The 18,725-nt window shown below is 35.2% G+C and overlaps 5 protein-coding genes across 7 annotated transcripts; all 5 read left to right on the top strand.

Annotated features, from left to right (window-relative positions):
• Nucleotides 1-901: 901 nt before the first annotated feature.
• Nucleotides 902-2,146, top strand: LOC108851241 (MATH domain and coiled-coil domain-containing protein At3g58430-like). The gene is made up of 5 exons (XM_018624646.2): nt 902-917; nt 1,082-1,150; nt 1,233-1,266; nt 1,441-1,513; nt 1,630-2,146. Exons 1-5 carry the CDS (start codon nt 902-904, stop codon nt 2,029-2,031), a joined length of 594 nt encoding a protein of 197 aa, XP_018480148.1. The 3' UTR covers nt 2,032-2,146.
• A 1,728-nt stretch (nt 2,147-3,874) lies between these two features.
• Nucleotides 3,875-4,918, top strand: LOC108851240 (MATH domain and coiled-coil domain-containing protein At3g58410-like). Its single transcript, XM_018624645.2, has 2 exons — nt 3,875-4,093; nt 4,514-4,918. The coding sequence occupies exons 1-2, from the start codon at nt 3,875-3,877 to the stop codon at nt 4,916-4,918; spliced, it is 624 nt and encodes a 207-aa protein (XP_018480147.2).
• A 3,225-nt stretch (nt 4,919-8,143) lies between these two features.
• Nucleotides 8,144-10,340, top strand: LOC108855244 (MATH domain and coiled-coil domain-containing protein At3g58360-like). 3 transcript variants are annotated; one of them, XM_057007293.1, is made up of 5 exons: nt 8,144-8,199; nt 8,288-8,408; nt 8,482-8,639; nt 9,150-9,376; nt 9,731-10,340. In XM_057007293.1, the coding sequence occupies exons 2-5, from the start codon at nt 8,302-8,304 to the stop codon at nt 10,130-10,132; spliced, it is 894 nt and encodes a 297-aa protein (XP_056863273.1). In that variant the 5' UTR covers nt 8,144-8,199; nt 8,288-8,301; the 3' UTR covers nt 10,133-10,340. The 3 variants fall into 3 exon arrangements, with proteins under 3 accessions (XP_056863273.1, XP_056863272.1, XP_018484516.1); XM_057007292.1 differs by having other exon boundaries at nt 8,158-8,199; nt 8,284-8,408; XM_018629014.2 differs by lacking the exon at nt 8,144-8,199 and having other exon boundaries at nt 8,208-8,408.
• A 418-nt stretch (nt 10,341-10,758) lies between these two features.
• LOC108855248 (MATH domain and coiled-coil domain-containing protein At3g58280-like) lies at nt 10,759-11,383 on the top strand. The gene is made up of 2 exons (XM_018629019.1): nt 10,759-10,896; nt 10,979-11,383. The coding sequence occupies exons 1-2, from the start codon at nt 10,759-10,761 to the stop codon at nt 11,381-11,383; spliced, it is 543 nt and encodes a 180-aa protein (XP_018484521.1).
• Nucleotides 11,384-13,163: 1,780 nt separating this feature from the next.
• Nucleotides 13,164-13,686, top strand: LOC108855250 (MATH domain and coiled-coil domain-containing protein At2g42465-like). Its single transcript, XM_018629021.1, has 2 exons — nt 13,164-13,220; nt 13,282-13,686. Exons 1-2 carry the CDS (start codon nt 13,164-13,166, stop codon nt 13,684-13,686), a joined length of 462 nt encoding a protein of 153 aa, XP_018484523.1.
• Nucleotides 13,687-18,725: the final 5,039 nt, after the last annotated feature.

Raw genomic sequence — 18,725 nt, 5'->3', positions numbered from 1 at the left:
TATTTGAAAACAGGGATAATATATAAAATAAAGATTGTTTGAAAACTTAGATAATAGGTTAAATAATTCCTTTTATTTGTACATTTAGCCTTTATTTATAATAAACTATTTACTTATTTTTTTATTTCTTTTTTATTTAAAGATTTTGCCACTTCATTAAAATCAAATATTAAATTAATTAATTATAATGAGAAAGAATTAAAAACACTTAATTTATTAGGCCAAACACTTAGATGTAAAAAACCTTTTTTATTCGAATAAATTTTCATTCATTTAAAAATGGATCTAGGTTTACTCCAAGAATATGTTGCTTTATCTAATTACAAGAATGGTTTGAGTGAAAGAGTTATTCTTTATGTGTAAATATCAAAGAGACGAAGTGGAAAGAAGAATGGTTATTTGGTAAGTCTATGTGCTCTGTTTCCAAGAAGTGCTACCCCTTCACTAGCTTATGCTGTAGGCCGGCCCTGTTTGTTTGTGATGAGAGACGTGTCTTGTAGCTAATTTTAAAGTCGATGGAAGGTTTTTTTTTGTTCACCAAGTAGATGGAAGCTCTCTTTTGAATATTTAATGTAATCTTTTATGTTAAAAAAGCTTTTGGTTTGTGGTGAAAAAAGAAGGACAAACTTTACGGGTTCAGTACTACAATAACTCTTTCAATTAGCTAAAGAGACATGTACCAGAAACTATCTAATTTTGATGGATAACGAAATACAGATTAGAAACAGAGTCCTCTGTTTTCTTACGTGAGATCTAATGACATGTTTCCACTGTTCTTTTTTAGTACAAAGACGTTATAAAAGGAACTTCATGATGTTTAATTTATAATCTAATTACAGAGTATATTTGCTTTTCAATTCTCATATATCCCACATACGATTTTTCTTATATTTCATCATACATGAGTTATCGTGATGGTTTGTATTACCTCGCATGCGCTATCAATTGTGACTCATGCTCAGTTTATGTTCCCTAAGCAATAAGTAACTTCCTCTTGGGAACCAGCAATGATGATTTAAAACGATTTGCTTTCCTCCCTTACGTAATAAAAATGTTTTACACTCTATTTCTCTCTTCAAAGTTGAAGATACCAACTTGTATGGTAGCAGTGCTGTAGTGTTTGTCCTCTCCCTTTACGTCACTTGGAAAGGTAATCTTTAGATTAGATCCCCTCTTGTCTTTGTTACAGATTTTGTTTGATTAAAGGTTTCATTCTTGTCCTGCTCTTGCAGTTTTCACTCTGAGGAATCTTCATGGAAAATCAAGGTGATAAGAAGTTCACTTGGGTGATAAAGAGTCTCTCCTCTTGGCTATCTTCTATGTATCATTCTAACTCATTTTTCATTCACTTTTCATCTATTGTCTTTGTTCATTTAATTTACGTGTGCTTAAATCCTTTTTTTCTCCTGTCGGTTTGGATCATGTTTCTACTACCAAAAGATACTCGGATGCATTAGAGGAATTTGAAACGGAAAGCATAGATGTCAGTGGCTTTCAAGTTCTTCCTTCACAGGTTTGAAACTCGTAAATAGTTCAAACTGTTTGTTAGTCTTCAATACACATGATCATTTGTTTTTTATCAGTAACCTTTTGTGTTCTGATGCTTTATACATCTCTCTCCATTCACAGGTAGAATCTGTAAGACTTATCTTTAAAAGACATCCGGACATTGCAGTAGAGTTCCGTGCAAAGAACCAACATCTGAGGAACGCATGCATGGATTTCCTGCTCAGCTTAATCGAGACGTTGTGCGTGTCACTTCAGAAGCTCTCCAATGAAGATCTCGTGGAAGCAGACATCGCATTGACATATTTGAAAGACGCTGGTTTTAAGGTGGATTGGTTGGAGAAAAAGCTGGACGTAGTTAAAGACAAGAAGGAGAAAGAGCAGTCCAGTTTGGCTCGGCTACAAGAAATGGAGGATAGTTTACTGAAATTGAAGCAGCAATGTTCAGACCTGGATGCTCTAGTGGAGAAGGAAGAGGAAGAGTTGTCGGACACAAGAACTATGTCATTCGATGATGTTGTTTGATTAGTTGAGTTCTTAGACATTTTTTTGTGTTTGTTGTCACATTTTCTCCCTTGGTTTCAAAACAAGATGTTCTCTTGTTAGGTAATTAAACTTGGTGTCATTTCGTGAAAATGTTTTTTTTGCCGTTATGGTCTATCTAAGCTTTGTATACTAAATTTGTTGTATCTCTAAGTTAATTTCTTGACGAGAAAGCAAACTATTTTGTGCCTGAAACACTGATCTTGGAGAGTTCTTAGGCTATTTGAGTTAATTTACTAGGTTTTGAAATGAAAATCCTTCTACACATTTCCTCCGATCATTTGCTTTCTTTGTAATATGGAACGTTCGCCCATTTATTATTATTACAGACAGTATTAATATATATGTTCTTTTTTGACAAAACGGTATTAATATGTCGTAAATACAACAATGAACAAATTAGATGGTTAAAAGTAGAAGAGTGAGTGGAATAATAGAGTATCAGTTTCTATATAAATCAAAATAAGATTTAATCATACATGGTTAAACATGACATGGTAATATGAAACGTTTGCACTATTAAGAAAACATGCACCAATAGCTACTCTTGCTTAGCTCATGTTCCCTAAGTAACATGCACCAATAGGTACTCTTGCTCAGTTCATATTCCCTAAGCAAATTTAAACTATTATTGGGAACAAGGGATTGGAGCAAAAGCCATTTTATTTCCTTCTCAGCGTAATAAAAAACGTTTTGCATTCCAGTTTCTTTTTCTTTTTTCTATTTAAAGCTGAAAACAAGAATAACTCATGAGTTCTTTTAAGTAGTGCTGCAGTGTTTGCGCTTTCCATAGACTCTACTCTGAAAGGAAATCTTTCTGGTTAGGGTTTTGAACGTGGTTGTAATGGTTTTGATTCTACAGTTATATCTTAGTCAAACTACAATATTCTATAGGTTTTGTTAGATTGTCTGTCTTTAGTTATGTTGTAAGGATTTATTCTCATAATTCTCTTGTTGTTTTGTTGGGAGGAATGTCTTCAGATCGATGGCCAAGCTAGGTGGGACGAAGTTTACTTGGGTGATAAATAATTTTTCCTCTTTGAAATCTGAAACTCGTCATTCTCTTCCCTATGAGATAGGGACTACTGGCTACGCCTGGTTAACGTAACACTTAAGCCTTAACCCCACTCTTTTGTCCATTTATATTGTAATGATTCATTTATTTTTTTGTTTATGGGCAGTTGTTGCCTTGGAGCTGCTCGCAAGGAACTCGAACATGAGTACTTGTCTGTGACTCTTTTCTACCGTCCACTTTTGCCCACAGAACTAAAAATATATCTCAAATATTGCCTGACTATAGTGAATCAACTTTCGGAAGAGCTTCCCTTTAAAGGTAATTCTTACTAAGAGCATCTCCAACCCCATTCTATTTTTCACTCTAAAATAGAGTTTAGAGTAAAAAATACTCCAATGGTACTCTATTTCTCACTCTATAATAGAGTGAAAAATAGGTTTATTCCAAATATAGAGTAAATTGTTTTTTTTTTTGTTCATCATTCTATTTTTTACTCTAAAATAGAGTACCATTAGAGCAAACTTCATTTCTATTATAGAGTCACTCTATTTTAGAGTAGAAAATAAAGTGAATCCTTAGAGATGCTCTAAACCTCAATCACTAGAGGATTCTCTTTCGAGATCAATTTGTCATTGCCAGTATCATATATTCGTATCAAATATCTTTTTAATGCATGTTAGATTAATTCTATTAGTTCAGTGGGGTTTTTTATCTGTTTTATTTTTCAGTAAATACTTTATTAATGTTTATTAAACATTCGGGTAGAATTTTACAGAAGGAATGCAATGGTTTTATCCAATGACAATTGACATGGCTTGTACATCGGTGGTCTTGCTTCCAAAAGTTCTTGACAAAGATAGTAGCTTCGTTGTAAACGATGAAGTGAAGATTGTTGTGGAGTTTGATATTTTTCAAGATATACCAGTGGAAACTGAGAAGTCAGAAGAAAATGTTGGTGTTTTGCTGAAGGAAGGTTCATCAATAATGGAAAGCTTTAATGTCAATGGTTTTCATGTTTTTCCTTCACAAGTAAGACATTTATTATTGGGCAAATCTCTAAAATAGCAGTTTTTATTTTTTTTCATAAAAAGAACACTCAAAAAATAAAATGACCAAAATAGAATTTTTTTTGTTTTGAAAATTTTTATTTTTATTTTTTATTTTTAAAAATTTGAATACATTCCTAAAATTCCAACCTTTAACTCTAAATCCTAAGTCTTAGATTAATTAACCTAAGGGTTATAAATGCATATTTACCCTTCAATAAAACTTCTTTTGGTCATTTTCTTTCTTGTGATGCTATTTTGTGACAAAAACTTGATTTGGTGCTATTTTTGTGACAAAAAACTTGATTTAATGCTATTTTTTGTTTTTTTCTCTTTATTATTGGTGTGTCTTCTTTACTAGAAGACTCATGTCCATTGTTTTCATGTTTGTCTCCACTTGCAGGTAGTATCTGTGAGGCGTATATTTGAAAAACACCCCGACATTGCAGTTGATTTTCGTGCAAAGAACCAACATGTGAGGAACGCATGCATGAGTTACCTTCTCGGCTTGATAGAGACGTTGTGCCAATCACTTCACCAACTATCCGATGAAGATCTTATTGAAGCAGACATTGCACTGAAACATCTGAAAGATGCGGGATTTAAAGTTGATTGGCTGGAGAAGAATCTGGAGAATGTTAAAGGAAAAAAGATAAAGCAGCTTTCAGTTTTGGCCATGCTCCAGGAAACTGAGGGAAAGTCACAGAAACTGAAGCGAGAGTTTGAAGAGCTTGATGCTCTTGCTGAGGAGCAGAAGAAAGAGTTGACATCCACCAGAACTTCTCTCTCCTTCGATGATGTTGTTTGATAACTTGAGATCTTAGTCATCTGGTGTTATGTTGTAGTTTCAGACACCAGAACCTCTGTTCTTAATAAGTGAGAACTTCTTTTGCAGTCACATTCTCTGTTTTATATTTTTTCTTCTGAATGCAACTCTGCTGGTTTTATTCTCAACTAAGTTTCTCTTCTTCATGCACCTCCATTTTTTGTTATTTCAATGTTAAAGATTTTTCTGTGCATGTCATTGTCAACATATGTTCTTCATGATTCGTAGAGTACTGACTTTTGTTTTCCTAATTCTTGGTAAAGTACTGCTGCAACACATCGTATGTTTCTGTCTTTAGTTCTCTAGCCATTAATCGTTTTTGCCTTCACTTAAGTGCGGTTCAATTTCTGATCATAATTAGTTAATTTTGTTACTGAGAAGCTACAAGTACTCAGAACTTAGTCAAGATATGCACACTTCCATGTACAGTTGCGTAGCATGAAGCTGTTGGTCTTTGTTCTTAAATTTGTGCTTATGAATGTTCTGCTTTCGTTTGTGTTTAATTTTTAAACTATTCTCTTCTTTGCTTTTTGACTTTTTGTCTTGTTAAAATGACGATCAAATTCCTAAGTCCCTATCTCATATCTCGTTGATGTATAAACAAATCTTTTCAACTTGTTTCAAGGTATTATTTGAAAGCCTATGAAGTCAAATGATATCAATTAGAATATATATAAATATTCCAACATTCATATAGAAAGAGAGACATCCACTTCAGGGGCTCTCAAGGGAACACCTTGTGGAAGCGGACATAACCTTAACATTCTTGAAAGATGTTGGATTTAATGTTGATTGGTTGGAGAATAAGCTGGACCAACTAAAGGCAAGGAAGGAGAAAGAGAGGGCTAGCGAGGCACGAGTGCAAGAAATGGAGGCACAGCTAAGCACAAGTTTGAGATAGAAAAGGAATGCTGTCTGCACTAGAGCTCCTCTCTCCTTTGATCAGTTGCTAACTGGTCGAAACTGAATATGGTATAGGATTAATGAAAAAAAACAGAGTACTCTGCTTTGGTTGCAATTACGTTAAGGTATATTTTCAGTATAACCTTATGATATTTTTTTAGATTATCGTTGTGAGAATGTTTATAAAACTTAAACCGTTAAAACAACATTTTATTATACCAAATCCTATATAAAACTTTCGATAAAAGAAAATCTAGAATTTTATTGATAGAATAGTACCCGCGCTTTAAAAAGCGCGAAATCGTTTTTTATTGATAAATTTATTAAAATTTCTGTTTGGTCACTAATATGTTTTGATAATAGATATTGAATTTTCGGTTTTTTTCCAAATTATATTTTTTTGTTTTCAATTTGGTTGCGGTTTGATTGTAATTTTTGATTCGAGAAATACCGGTCATTTGTGATCTTCTCTTCGTTCTGGACAGGAGCGAGACGCGGTCGCTTCGAAGGGAACCGTTTGATTATTTATAAATTTTGTTTTGATTTGCTTTAAATAACAATATTAATAACCTCATAAATTTCTGATCTAGATTCTGATTTAGGTATCTATATTTAAAATAAATTTTTCTGGTTTTATTTTATGAGTCATGTTTCATTCTAATGGTGTTATAAATTTTATTTATTTAAAATTTTATTTTTAAGTTTACTGTTGTCATTTTCTTAAAATTTTATGTTTTTAATTATGTTTTTATGTAATGGATTTTATTTTACATAAACATTGTATTTTGTCACTGAAATTTAGAATGTAGAAATATATTTTTGTTTTTATCATTTAATTCATTATACTAAAGAGTTTTCTCCTTTGTGGGTTATATTATGTGCTATATATTATTTGGATAAATTATTTATTTTATAATAGAATTGGGTTGGTTTATCATATCTATTGTACATGGTGTCCTTTTTATTTCTAAAAAGTTATTTGTTTTTGTCTTAGTTACTTAATTTTTTTTTTGCTGGTCACCATTGAAAATCTGCAAATTTTAAAACTAAAAATAAGTTGCTACCAGCCTACCATGCACAATGATTTTTAGATATATTAAAACAAAAGGTTGGCTTTTTGAACTGTTTTTTGTTGGCATACGAAAACAGTATCTGAATGTGGGAAACACCACGGATTGACCTTTTTTCTTCAACTCCAATTGATTTGACTTTAGATATTCTGGTTCATCATTTTTTCTAAGATCAACCCCAACTTAATCGTCTCCTCACGAAAAGCTTTGCTTCAAAAGCCTATACAAAACAGTTGCAAAAAAAAAAAAAAGCCTATACAAAAGGCAATTATGGAAATATTTCACCATGAAAATAACAAAGATATTAATCTGGGAGGAAAGAAGAAATCAAGTCAACTTATGAAAAGAGAGGACCAACTAAAAAAAAAAAAAAAAAAAAAAAAAAGACGAAACATAAAATAAACAAAAGACAATCAAACTCCGATCAAAATCGGAAAGTTTAGTTCCGAAAATAAATCGAAAAACAAAATGTATTTATTGGTATTTAAGAGCACGAGCAATTCTTAGCCCAACATGTTTATTTTAATGGATAGGTCACAACATAATAGGTAAATTAGCGTGTATATATATTCAAGTGATAACATTTTCAATGAGTCCAAAAAAAAATATGCCACGGTATGTTTAAATAGGACTCTATTTTAATAGAGTAGATATTTTACAAATATTAGTTTCCGCTATTTTAGAACAAATTCAACATTTTAAATATCTTAAATTAATCCGGAGAGGCACATGCACGGAGAGTAGTGCTGGGCATTCGGATTTTCGGTTCAGATCGATTCGGTTTACTTGGTTTTCGGATAATTCGGATTGGAATGTTTAGGAATCGTTTAGGAACCGGACATTTTCAGATCGGTTCAGTTCGGATAATGTCGGGTTCGGATTTTTATTTTTCTATAAAAATCCAAAGAGGAACCGAATTATAAATAATTTGGGTTTGGTTCAGGTTTAAAACCAAAAAACTGGAAAATTCCGAAAATCCGAGTTAAACCCAAAAACCGAAAAATATTCGGGTAATTCTGGTAGTTCGAGTTTCTTAAGAATTTTTTGATTTATAAATTACATTTTGTATATATTAAAATTAAAAATAATTAATATTTTTAATATATTCAAAATATTCGGGTATCCGTTTGGTTTTCAGTTCGGGTTTGGTTTCAGTTTTTTGAATTTAGAAATATAGGAACCGTTTGGATTTTTGTAATTTTTGGTCCAGTTTTGGTCTCTATTTTTTTCGGTTCGGTTTCGGTTTAGTTTTTGGGTTTAGGATAATCTTGCCCAGAACTAACCAAGAGTGTACGTAAACCCTAAGATTCAAACCTGTTGGCTGCGTGTTACTCTAGAGTCTTAAGGGTTTTTCTTACACTTATGTTCTGCTAGTTAGATTGCAGAACAAACATGGGGGAGCATTCAAGAAAGAAGATCACTTGGACGATCAAGAACTTTTCATCCTTGCAATGTGAGAAACTTTGTTCTGATCCATTCGTGGTCGCTCGTTGCAACTGGTAAGGCTTTCAAGTGCTTTTGTCCATAGAGATTCAGGTGATATCTCCACACAGTAAGACTTGTTTGCTGCAGGCGTCTTTGTGCATATCCCAAGGGAAACAACGTTGACTACTTGTTTCTATTTCTTGAAGTCGCCGATCATGATTCACTGCCTTGTGGATGGAGAAGAAACGTCCGATTTTCCCTAAGTATATTAAATCAAAACACCATAAAACGTTCCAGGAAAAATGGTGATTATTTCTTCACCACTGCTCGCTTTTGCAAGAGTTACTTATCTAAATTGTTTTCATTGACAGTACATAATCACATATAGAGAGGATCTCTTCTTATGTTTATGTAGGGTTGTCTTGGTACTAGCATGCTGGGTCCAGAGCATAGGCAAGCAAACAGGTCGCTTAGGGCGTACAATTTTATAATTTTAGCTGTATGTAGGACATTATATGAATAATAAGGACACAAACTATTATTTGACTGTAAATAAAATGTCAGACAGTAGTGTTATGTGTTTATCAAGAGTGTTTTTTTTTGCGTTAGGGTGGTTTTAAATTAGTTATGAAGCTTTGTGCCAAGTGCTGAGCATTGTTTTTCATTGCACATGAGAGTATTTCTTGCAATGCTCTATTCTTTATTTTTATTTATTTAATACTAGGCCGTAATCCCCGAGATCCAAAATCACAACTACATGCTTTACTTAATGTCACTGGAATGATTATGTGACTTCTGATTTGTGTATTTTACAGATGAGCAAAAGTGGTTTGTTAAGGAGTCTCCCCGTTGGGGCAGTGTATCCATGTTTCCCCTTAATGAGATCCACGCCAAAGAGAGTGGATATTTGGTTAACGGAGAACTCAAGATTGTTGCTGAGATTGAGGTCATTGCAGCTATTGGCAAGTCAGATATAGCAGAGGAAACTTCAACAATAATAGAAACCATGGATGTTAATGGCTTTCAACTTCTTCCTTCACAGGTTAGAAATCTAAGAATATGTTATGTATTCCATTAGTCCGGTGCCTTGCCTTTATTGTGTTTGTTTGTCTCCTAAAACTGCTATCTAAGAATATGTTATGTGTTCTATGGTATGGTTCCTTTTGTGTTTGTCTCCTAAAACTGCTATCTAAATATGTTATGTGTTCTATGGTATGGTTCCTTTTGTGTTGTCTCCTGAAACTGCTCTCTTAATATGTATAAATCGTTTTAGGGGCCAACATTTCACAAAAATCTCCTTCGAGTAAAATAGTTTTTAACATTTTTCCAAAATTGGTGCCCTTTGTGTTGCTCCTGAATATGGATTCTATTTGATGTTTTTCTTTTTCATCCTCAGATGGAACTTGTGAGCCGTTTGTTAGAAAGACACCCAGAGATTGCATATTTTGGTGCAAAGAACTCAAATCTTAGGACTGGTTACATGAGTTTGCTACTTAGTCTGATTGAGACTCTGCGTCAGTCGCCTCACGAGTTATCCAAGACTGATCTGGCCGAGGCAGATGCCGCACTGGCATCCATGACTAACGCTGGATTCAAATTGGACTGGTTGGAGAAGAAACTTGATGAGATGGCCGAGAAGAAGGAGAAAGAGGAGGCTGGTGAGACTCGACTGCAAGAAATTGAGGAAGAGTTGAAGGATTTGAAGCAGAAGTGCTCAGACCTGGAAGTTCAGCTGGAGAAGGAAAAAATAGAGATGTCGGCTGCAAAGGCTCCTATCTCATTCGATGATGTTCTTTAATGTTCTCCAGTTCTTAGGCATTTGGAGGTTTTATTTGGTGTTCTTGTAAGTTTGAAATCTTGGTTTTGTTATGTTGTTCGGGCAAAGAAGTCATCATCAGTGACTTAAGCCAGACATCTGCTGCGTTACATACCATGGTTTTTGTGTACAAATCGTTTAAGCTTGATTACTTGATTACAAAGTAATTGCTATGTGTCTGAACACTGTGGGGAATAAGAAAAAAACCTTTTATGGGAAACCGAAATGGTATATGTTTCATGCATTTGATTCTCACCATATCAATGTTGAAAATAGGAGGTACGATTCAATTCATACTGTTTATAAATATCGTTGGAGGCATGCATGCATCATAGTAATACACGGCAAATAACTAATAAGTAACTCAATTGGATGGACACCATTATATCACATTTCTTGTTTAATTTAAGCATTTATTAATTTTGTTATTACAAGAATATCAAGTCACAAATGCAGGCATTTTGTTAAGCTCGATCTCTTAGCTCCCCAAATATATATATCCTCTATAGTCTCTATTCCTTTCAGTATGACTGCAAATCTGAAAGAGTAATTAAATTCTCGACTAAACTTTTCAAGTTTTATAAAATTCAGTGATTCTCTTCGTATCAATGGTGAAGAACACAGAGAGTAGTGAAAGTAGCGATGACGAACAGAGTTATTCATCTTCATCTGAAGAATGGTCCAAGTCATCGGACGATGCTGACGAAATTGTTGAAGTCAACGGGTTTCAGGTTCTTGATTCGAAGGTGATAAATCAAGAAATTATAAATATCAATAATAATAGTATAAAACAAATAAAAAACGATTCAAACATTGCTTGTTTCTCAGGTAAACCAAGTGATGACAATCTTTGAAAAACATCCAGACATGGCATCTGATTTCAGTTTAAAGAATCAACAGCTCAGAAATGCTTATATGGGTGTTCTTCTCAACCTAGTCATGACACTGTGCCAAAATCCTAAGGAGCTCACAATGGACGATGTAAACAAAGCAGACCGCACGGTTTTGGATCTAACAAAAGCAGGCTTTAAGTTGCATTGGTTGCGTCAGAAACTGGACGAAGCTTTCCAGAAGAAGGAGAAAAAACGGGAGATTAGGGTACGGATCAGATTACTTGACGAAAAAGTCAAGAAGCGGAAGCTGTCTTTGTCGGATTTAGAATCTGATCTGAAGAAACAGAAAGATGCAGCTTTGGCTACTGAAGCATCATTTGATTTCTGTGATATTGTTTGATGGAAGTCACTGGTTGAGAGTTTCAGTTGAAGCTTTCCGCTTAGTTCTTTAGCCTTTACAGAATAAATATGAAACAGAGTATCATATATTCCATTTTTACAGAATAAATATGAAACAGAGTATCTACTTCTCCAAAATTCATCCCCTGCTTCCATGTACAATGGTTTTATAATGGTTTTATGAATTCAAAACTCTCATTTCTCATTATAACCATACACATCATGTTGACAAAAGAAAAAAAAACCATACACATCATGTTCTTTTTCTTCCACCTTATTATTCAACATTCACTTCATTTTTAACCTCTACAATAGTTTTATTTAATAAAATTCAACACTCTATACCACAATTTTATTTAATATTTAATACTTTATTTTTGTATACTTGTATATCTACATATTAACTTTTTGAAAAGAAAATCTACATATTAACAGCATTAATAAATTAAAATTAAATTAAAAGAAATAACTTTTAAAAAAAAAATTTCTTGTTTTATATTTTTGCATGTAATAAAAATTAAACCAGTTTACTAAAAAGTAGTAGAATTATGTATTGAAAATATTTTATCCAAATTGAATAAAACAAGTTTCTATTTAGAAAATATGAAAATTAAAAATTGATATAAAATAAAATAAATTAATCAATCTATTTATAAAAAAACTAATTACAAACAGTTATGAGGATAAAAATATCAAATATGCCATTCTCTCTCTTCTTTCTCATTGACTAAGACTATGTACAATATGAGTGTTGAATAAAAGATAGTTGAATTACTATAACCCAGGTGTTGAAAAATTAAATTTGATGACGTGGATTAATTGATGTTGAATAAGAAAAAAATAGAGATCACAAACGACACATGTTACTTTCTAAATATTTTTAATATTTTCACATCCTCTTTATTATTTAAAACTAATAATCTTATTATAAATTAAATAATTTATTTTTACTTTTAATAAAAAAAGTTATCATTTTAAATTCTTTCTATTGAGGCTAAGTTTAATCAATTTGAAAAAACTTGGTGAAATAAAAGAAAAGAAGGCCAAAGAGAAAGCTGGTAAGATTAAGATCCAAAATACTGAGGAAAAGTTAAAGGATTTGAAGCAGAAGTGCTCAGACCTCGAAGCTCAGCTGGAGACTGAGAAGGCAGAGGTTTTGGCTGCAAGTGCTCCTCTCTTGTTGTCTGATGATGACGATGTTTTCTGATGAATTGAATTCTTAGGTACTTGGGTTTAGGTTTCTGCTAATGCTAGGGTTTTTTTTTTGGTAACGAAGTGGTTTGTAGTTTGAAGCCTCTCTAAAGAGTAACTAACTGAGTTTCTTGGTGGAAAAGTAATGTCTCTAGGTGTCTGAAGTGTTCTAAAATCGGTTATAAGCTAGACGATTTCTTGGCCAAGCAGATCTTATCTGTTAATGAAATACAGTTTGTTGCTAAAAAAAACTAGACGATTTTTCTAAAATATATATATATATATATAGCCTATGCATTGAATTTGAAAGGGGTTAATTACATCCTACCAGATTTTTGAACACATGAACAAAGTATAGAGTCATTTTCCAAAGAAGTATCTTGACGTGTGATGCAATTAATATTCGTATGTTATTAATTACGACAATGTATTATTAAGTTACAAGAAGCTCAAAGTTTATTTATGATACATGCATCTCTTTAGTATATATATTCATTTACATGAAAATAATCCACAAAACATAAACATCCATTTGCCTAATCTGCAAGTAAAGCTTCTTCTCTGTATCACAAGAAACTCAGATCGTATCAATGTGGAACGGTGATGGAACAGTTGAGATCAATGGCTTTCGAGTATATTACACAGAGGTAATTTCACTTAACAATGATCACTTTGGTTGGTGTCTTTATACATCAAACTTGTTCTCAGGTAGAGTGTGTAAGAAGAATCTTCGAAAGACATCCAGAAACGGCACTGAACCTGCGTCCAAAGAACCAGTTGGTGAAGAATGCGTACATGAACACACTCCTCGAACTCATAAACATAACTTGCTTAGCTCCTCAGGAGCTCACAGAGGAGGAACTAAGAGATGCTGAGAACACGCTTTTGGATCTGGTCGGGGTGGGTTTCGAGTTGGATTGGTTGAAGAAGAAGCTGGAAGAGCTTTGCGTGAAGAAGAAGAAAATGGAAACACGTGGTGATCGCATGAGGGAACTGGATAGAATGATTGTGGAACAGAGACAAGTGTTGCTTGCGCTTGAAATTGAACTTAAGAATGAAGAGAACGAGGCTGTTTCCGACTGTGCTAGACTTGGTTTTGAGGATGTTGTTTGAAATGAAACTCACCAGTAAAGAAGAAACCTAAATGTTTTAGGTTTCTTTTTTACGTGCTTGAGAATATGTGTCGTTGTCTAATTACAAGAATGATTGAATAAAAGGCCAGATCCTTACAACTATGTGCTGCTCGGTTTCGTATACAGTGCATCCACATAACTAATTAAGTGTAAATAGCAAAGAGAAGAAGTGAAAAGAAGAAAGATTATTTGATAAGTCTATGTGCTCTGTTTCCAAGAACAGAGCATCTATATTTAGGGTAATTGATGTTCTAGCGAGAGAATGAATCAGAATTCTTCGAACTTTTTCCAGTTTTAGAAAATTTTATGACTCTAGGTGTTTTGGTTGATGAGGTCTCCATAGGTTTATTTTATTGCACGGTGTCTGTTTCTTGATGGAAAAGGAGAAAGAGTACGGAAGCAATAATTGAAGGAGTTGGAGGCAAAAAGTGTTTGATTGCAGGAGCTCCTTTAGCGTTAGATGATGTTTTCTGACTACATAAGTAGGTGCTTTGGTATGTTTGTTTGACTCTAGGGTTCTGAACTAGAGCCTCCTTCCAACTTAGGAAGTAAAGCTAGAGAGTTACTGGAAGTTCCCACATTTGGTAAAGGAGTAGTTAGGGTTTTGTAAAGCACTAAGTTCCATTGAAAAAGTAATGTAAGATTCAAACAAACATTGGATTATTTTAGCTGTAAGATGACGGAGAGAGAAGTAGTGTGTTGTGTGTTTCATGATGATTCTCTACTTGGGAATTCTTTTTAGTTGTAAGCAGTAGTATTGTATGTGTCTATTACTAGGGAAACAAGACAACAACGCGTTGATGCACGGAAACAATAAACGACAAGACATCTTAACATACAAAAAGAACGGCTACAAGTCTAGAACTAAAAAAAATCAGTGATCGATTCATACAATTACTAAATCTCAAAATCTGTAAATGTACACAAGCCAAAGAACCATTAGAAAAAACTTTACAAAACAAACGTCGAACTACTACAAGACGTAAAACCTCCGCATCTTACCTTAATCTTGGTTTTGAAAAAGATAAGGAAAAAGCACCGTGTTAGCAAATCTGTTATTGGTGAGAAAAGTTTGTTGTTGTAATAGTCAAAAAGAACAAATCTGTTCTGTTGAGGAGGATCAGTTTTTTTTTTTTTCTACAATTGTTGTGAAGTCATGCTGCTTGTGATTGGTATCCGACTTAGTTGTATTATGTGCGTCTTCATGCCAAAGTCTGTAACCTGTTTGTTTGCGTTTACCCCAAAACAATATCAGAATAGAGTAGACAACATATTTTAAATCTCTAAACCCGAATAATCAAGAAGGTAATGAACAAGTTTCGTTACCTGCATAGCTGCTACTCTTGATAAGAAACCTTGACATCTTTCAAGCAAAACCATTTCCTTTGCAGATACATTCACCGTTTCCACCATTATTTCATCAACCTAGCCATGATTAATAACATTCACCACCGACATAAATGAGTTTAGTCCATAAAATATCACAAGACGGCTTACATTTTCATACACAAGAGATTCAATAGAGAAAAGACATGTTGTATAAACATTTCAAAATCAGGTTAAACCTATTCACTGGGAGAAAGAGAGCATTTTTTACCTTCAACGTAAGCTAGACTACAGAAGATCAAGATGACATAGCTTGCATTACATGAACTAACAGCATTGTTGTGGAATCGAGTCAATACGAGATCCTGTTTGTTCGATCAATCAATCAACACACGAACACTAACAAGCAATCAATCAATACGGTTTACGAGATTGAGAATCAACAGGAATAAAGAAAGATTTGACACAGCGAGATGTTATCCAGTTCGAGCGCTAAACCGCGACTCTACGTCTGGCCGAGGATCTCCTCGGAATTCACTAAGCTCAGTGTTTACAAGCTCGCCGTATCACCGTCGTTACTCACACCGGAAAAGCCCCAAAAGAAATCTCTCACCTCCGTAGAATCCGATCTCTCTCTATCGCTTTTCTCTCTCACCGTGTTTCCCAGAATGATTGCTCTACTTACAACTCGTCACACGAGCTAGATAATAACCGAGTAACGGCCTCTAGCTGTGGACCCCGCTCTGTAACAACCTCTCAACAAAGAGAGAAGAAGACGACGTGATACGGCGACGTATTACAACTTGAATTGAACCGATTCCTAAACCGGAACGCAAACTCAATTCACCCATCAAACCAAACCGGTTCTGATTTCTTCGAGTCTTCACAACCAACATCCTACAAACTCCACCTTGGTTGCAAGACTACACGCTGAGCATTAGATGAATCCCATCCTCGAGTTTCCTTCTGACTTCAGTGTACAGAAGCGCCAAGTAAGCTCAAGAGATGCTTGAACTTACTAACTGGCAACACCTTCGTGAAGATATCCGCAAGGTTCTTATCCGTATGCACCTTTGACACTTGCACTTCACCTTTCTCCACTAGTTCTCTGACAAAACTTAGCTTCCTCGCCATGTGCTTTGTCCTCTCATGGTGGACATTGTTCTTCGCCAGAGCTCTAGCACTTTGAGAGTCACAGAAAATCTCAATGCTCTTCTGCTTATATCCAAACTCTTCACAGAGACCCATTAACCACACTGCTTCCTTCGATGCTTCGGTTAATGAGATATACTCTGACTCTGTAGTAGACAGAGCTACTACTTTCTGCAAACTCGACCTCCAACTAATAGCACAGCCACCAGACAAGAACGAGTAACCTGATATGGATCTCCTTCTATCCAGATCTCCTCCAAAATCAGAGTCGCAGAAACCAACGATCTTCAGTTCATCAGACTTTTCAAACTTTAAACTCATCCTCCGAGTCCCATTGACATATCTCAAGATCCACTTTACTGCATCCCAGTGTTCTCTGATAGGATCACTCATGAACCTACTCACCAACCCCACCGGGTAAGCAAGATCCGGTCTTGTACCTATCATATGCCATACATTAGACTTCCAACATCATTGCAGTATGGTACAGACCTCATATACTCCTCATCCACATGAACTCGTTTAGGATCTGCTGATATCAGTTTGAAATGAGCTCCCATAGGTGTGTTGACACTCTTTGACTTTTCCATCGAGTATGTCTTCAACACCTTCTCCATGTAACCCACTTGAGTCAATAGCAGAGTTCCCTTGGATCTGTCTCTGATGATCTCAATTCCAAGAATCTTCTTAGCAGCCCCTAAGTCCTTCATCTCAAACCTCGAACTTAGTTGATCTTTTATGTCCTGAATGATCTTCATGTCCTTGCTAGCCAGTAACATGTCATCAACATAAAGCAGCAAGTACACAAACACCTTTCCCACACGCTTGATATAGACACACTGATCATGGCAACTCCTCTTGAACTCAATCTCCTTCATGAACTGATCAAACTTCTTGTTCCATTGCCTTGGACTTTGCTTGAGTCCATACAACGATTTTCTCAATCTGCACACCCAATCTTCCTTGCCTTTCACTTCATATCCTTCAGGTTGAGACATATATATCTCCTCCTCAAGATCACCATGGAGGAAAGCAGTTTTCACGTCTAACTGTTCCAGTTCCATGTCCTCATGAACCACAATAGACATCAAGTACCGAATTGATACGTGCTTCACCACAGGTGAGAAGATTTCGTTGTAATCCACACCTTCCTTCTGCGCATAGCCCTTAGCTACTAATCTGCCCTTATACCTAGGATCCTCAACGCCTTCAATACCAGGTTTCCTCTTATAGATCCACTTGCATCCTATCACAGTTCTCCCTTTAGGCTTCTCCACTAAATCCCAAGTGTGATTCTTCAATAATGAATCCATTTCTTCATCAGACGCAAGTATCCATTTCTTCCTCTGAGGATCTCTCATTGCAGACTTATAGTCACTTGGCTCTATAGCGTCTCCATCTTCAGACACCATACACGCAAGATACACAAAATCATCAAGCTTCTTAGGTGGTCTTATTTCTCTTCTAATTCGATCACGAGCTAGATGATAGCTACCAGTGACTTCCTCATCTCCTGATCCTTCTTCACCTGAGTCTTCTTGGTCTGATTCACTACTCTCAATAGTAGTAACATCGGTGTTAGTAACACTTCCTTGACCAAGCTCCTGGACTTCTCCACCTGGACCTAAACTCTCCTCTTTAGTTATTCCGAGTTCAACATCAAGAAATTTCGTGTTGTTCTCTATGAGATCAGGAGACTTTCCCTTAAGATCCTTGTAGACTTCATCTTCTTTGAAGATTACATTTCTGCTGATGATACTTCTTCTATCTTCTAGAGACCACACTTTGTATCCCTTTACTCCAGTAGGATACCCAATGAAGATGCCTTTCTTTGCTCTAGGCTGTAGCTTTCCTTCAACCAAGTGGTGATAGCAAACACAGCCAAACTTCTTCAAATGATCAAACCGCGGAACCGTTTTTGACCACACTTCTTCAGGTATCTCATTTTGAATAGCTGCAGATGGGGTCCTATTTATCAGATACACTGCTGTGTTAGCCGCCTCTGCCCAGAAGACCTTAGGTAACCCAGACTCATCCAGCATACTCCTTACTCTCTTTAGGATAGTTCTGTTCATTCTCTCCACAACACCATTCTGTTGTGGAGTATATGGGATTGTCTTGTGTCTAGCAATACCGTTTTCAGAACAGAAACCATCAAAGGTTTTATTACAAAACTCAAGTCCATTGTCAGTCCTCAGCTTCTTTACTTTAAGACCAGATTGCTTCTCAACCAGAGTCTTCCACTCTACAAAGCTTTCGAAAGCTTGATCTTTGATCTTCAAGAAATAAACCCACACTTTTCTTGAATGATCATCAATCAGACTCAAGAAATAGTGACACTTCCCAAGCGACTGAGGAACTGTTGGAGAACCCCAAAGATCCGCATGAGTATAATCCAGACATCCCTCACTAGTGTGTTTGCCTGAACCAAAACTGACACGTGAGTCTTTCCCACTACACAACTCTCACAGAACTGCAGCGTAGACACCTTAGTCTTATCAAGATGCCCCTTTCTGACTAAGACATCAATACTTTTCTGAC

The sequence above is a fragment of the Raphanus sativus genome, chromosome 4 (genome assembly GCF_000801105.2).
Source record: "Raphanus sativus cultivar WK10039 chromosome 4, ASM80110v3, whole genome shotgun sequence".
NCBI classification, from domain to species: Eukaryota; Viridiplantae; Streptophyta; class Magnoliopsida; order Brassicales; family Brassicaceae; genus Raphanus; species Raphanus sativus.
This window is presented reverse-complemented; position numbering and strand designations above follow the sequence as displayed.

What these genes read in the sequence shown, in the direction of transcription:
- LOC108855244 (XM_057007293.1), top strand. Translation starts at nt 8,302, where the DNA reads ATGGGGGAGCATTCAAGAAAGAAGATCACTTGGACGATCAAGAACTTT. An exon ending in AAAACGTTCCAGGAAAAATG is followed by an intron (nt 8,640 to 9,149) that starts GTGATTATTTCT and finishes TGTATTTTACAG; the next exon opens with ATGAGCAAAAGTGGTTTGTT. An exon ending in TTCAACTTCTTCCTTCACAG is followed by an intron (nt 9,377 to 9,730) that starts GTTAGAAATCTA and finishes TTTCATCCTCAG; the next exon opens with ATGGAACTTGTGAGCCGTTT.
- LOC108851241 (XM_018624646.2), top strand. An exon ending in AATCTTCATGGAAAATCAAG is followed by an intron (nt 1,267 to 1,440) that starts GTGATAAGAAGT and finishes TACTACCAAAAG; the next exon opens with ATACTCGGATGCATTAGAGG. An exon ending in TTCAAGTTCTTCCTTCACAG is followed by an intron (nt 1,514 to 1,629) that starts GTTTGAAACTCG and finishes CTCCATTCACAG; the next exon opens with GTAGAATCTGTAAGACTTAT.
- LOC108855250 (XM_018629021.1), top strand. Translation starts at nt 13,164, where the DNA reads ATGTGGAACGGTGATGGAACAGTTGAGATCAATGGCTTTCGAGTATAT. An exon ending in TTCGAGTATATTACACAGAG is followed by an intron (nt 13,221 to 13,281) that starts GTAATTTCACTT and finishes ACTTGTTCTCAG; the next exon opens with GTAGAGTGTGTAAGAAGAAT.
- LOC108851240 (XM_018624645.2), top strand. Translation starts at nt 3,875, where the DNA reads ATGGCTTGTACATCGGTGGTCTTGCTTCCAAAAGTTCTTGACAAAGAT. An exon ending in TTCATGTTTTTCCTTCACAA is followed by an intron (nt 4,094 to 4,513) that starts GTAAGACATTTA and finishes CTCCACTTGCAG; the next exon opens with GTAGTATCTGTGAGGCGTAT.
- LOC108855248 (XM_018629019.1), top strand. Translation starts at nt 10,759, where the DNA reads ATGGTGAAGAACACAGAGAGTAGTGAAAGTAGCGATGACGAACAGAGT. An exon ending in TTCAGGTTCTTGATTCGAAG is followed by an intron (nt 10,897 to 10,978) that starts GTGATAAATCAA and finishes CTTGTTTCTCAG; the next exon opens with GTAAACCAAGTGATGACAAT.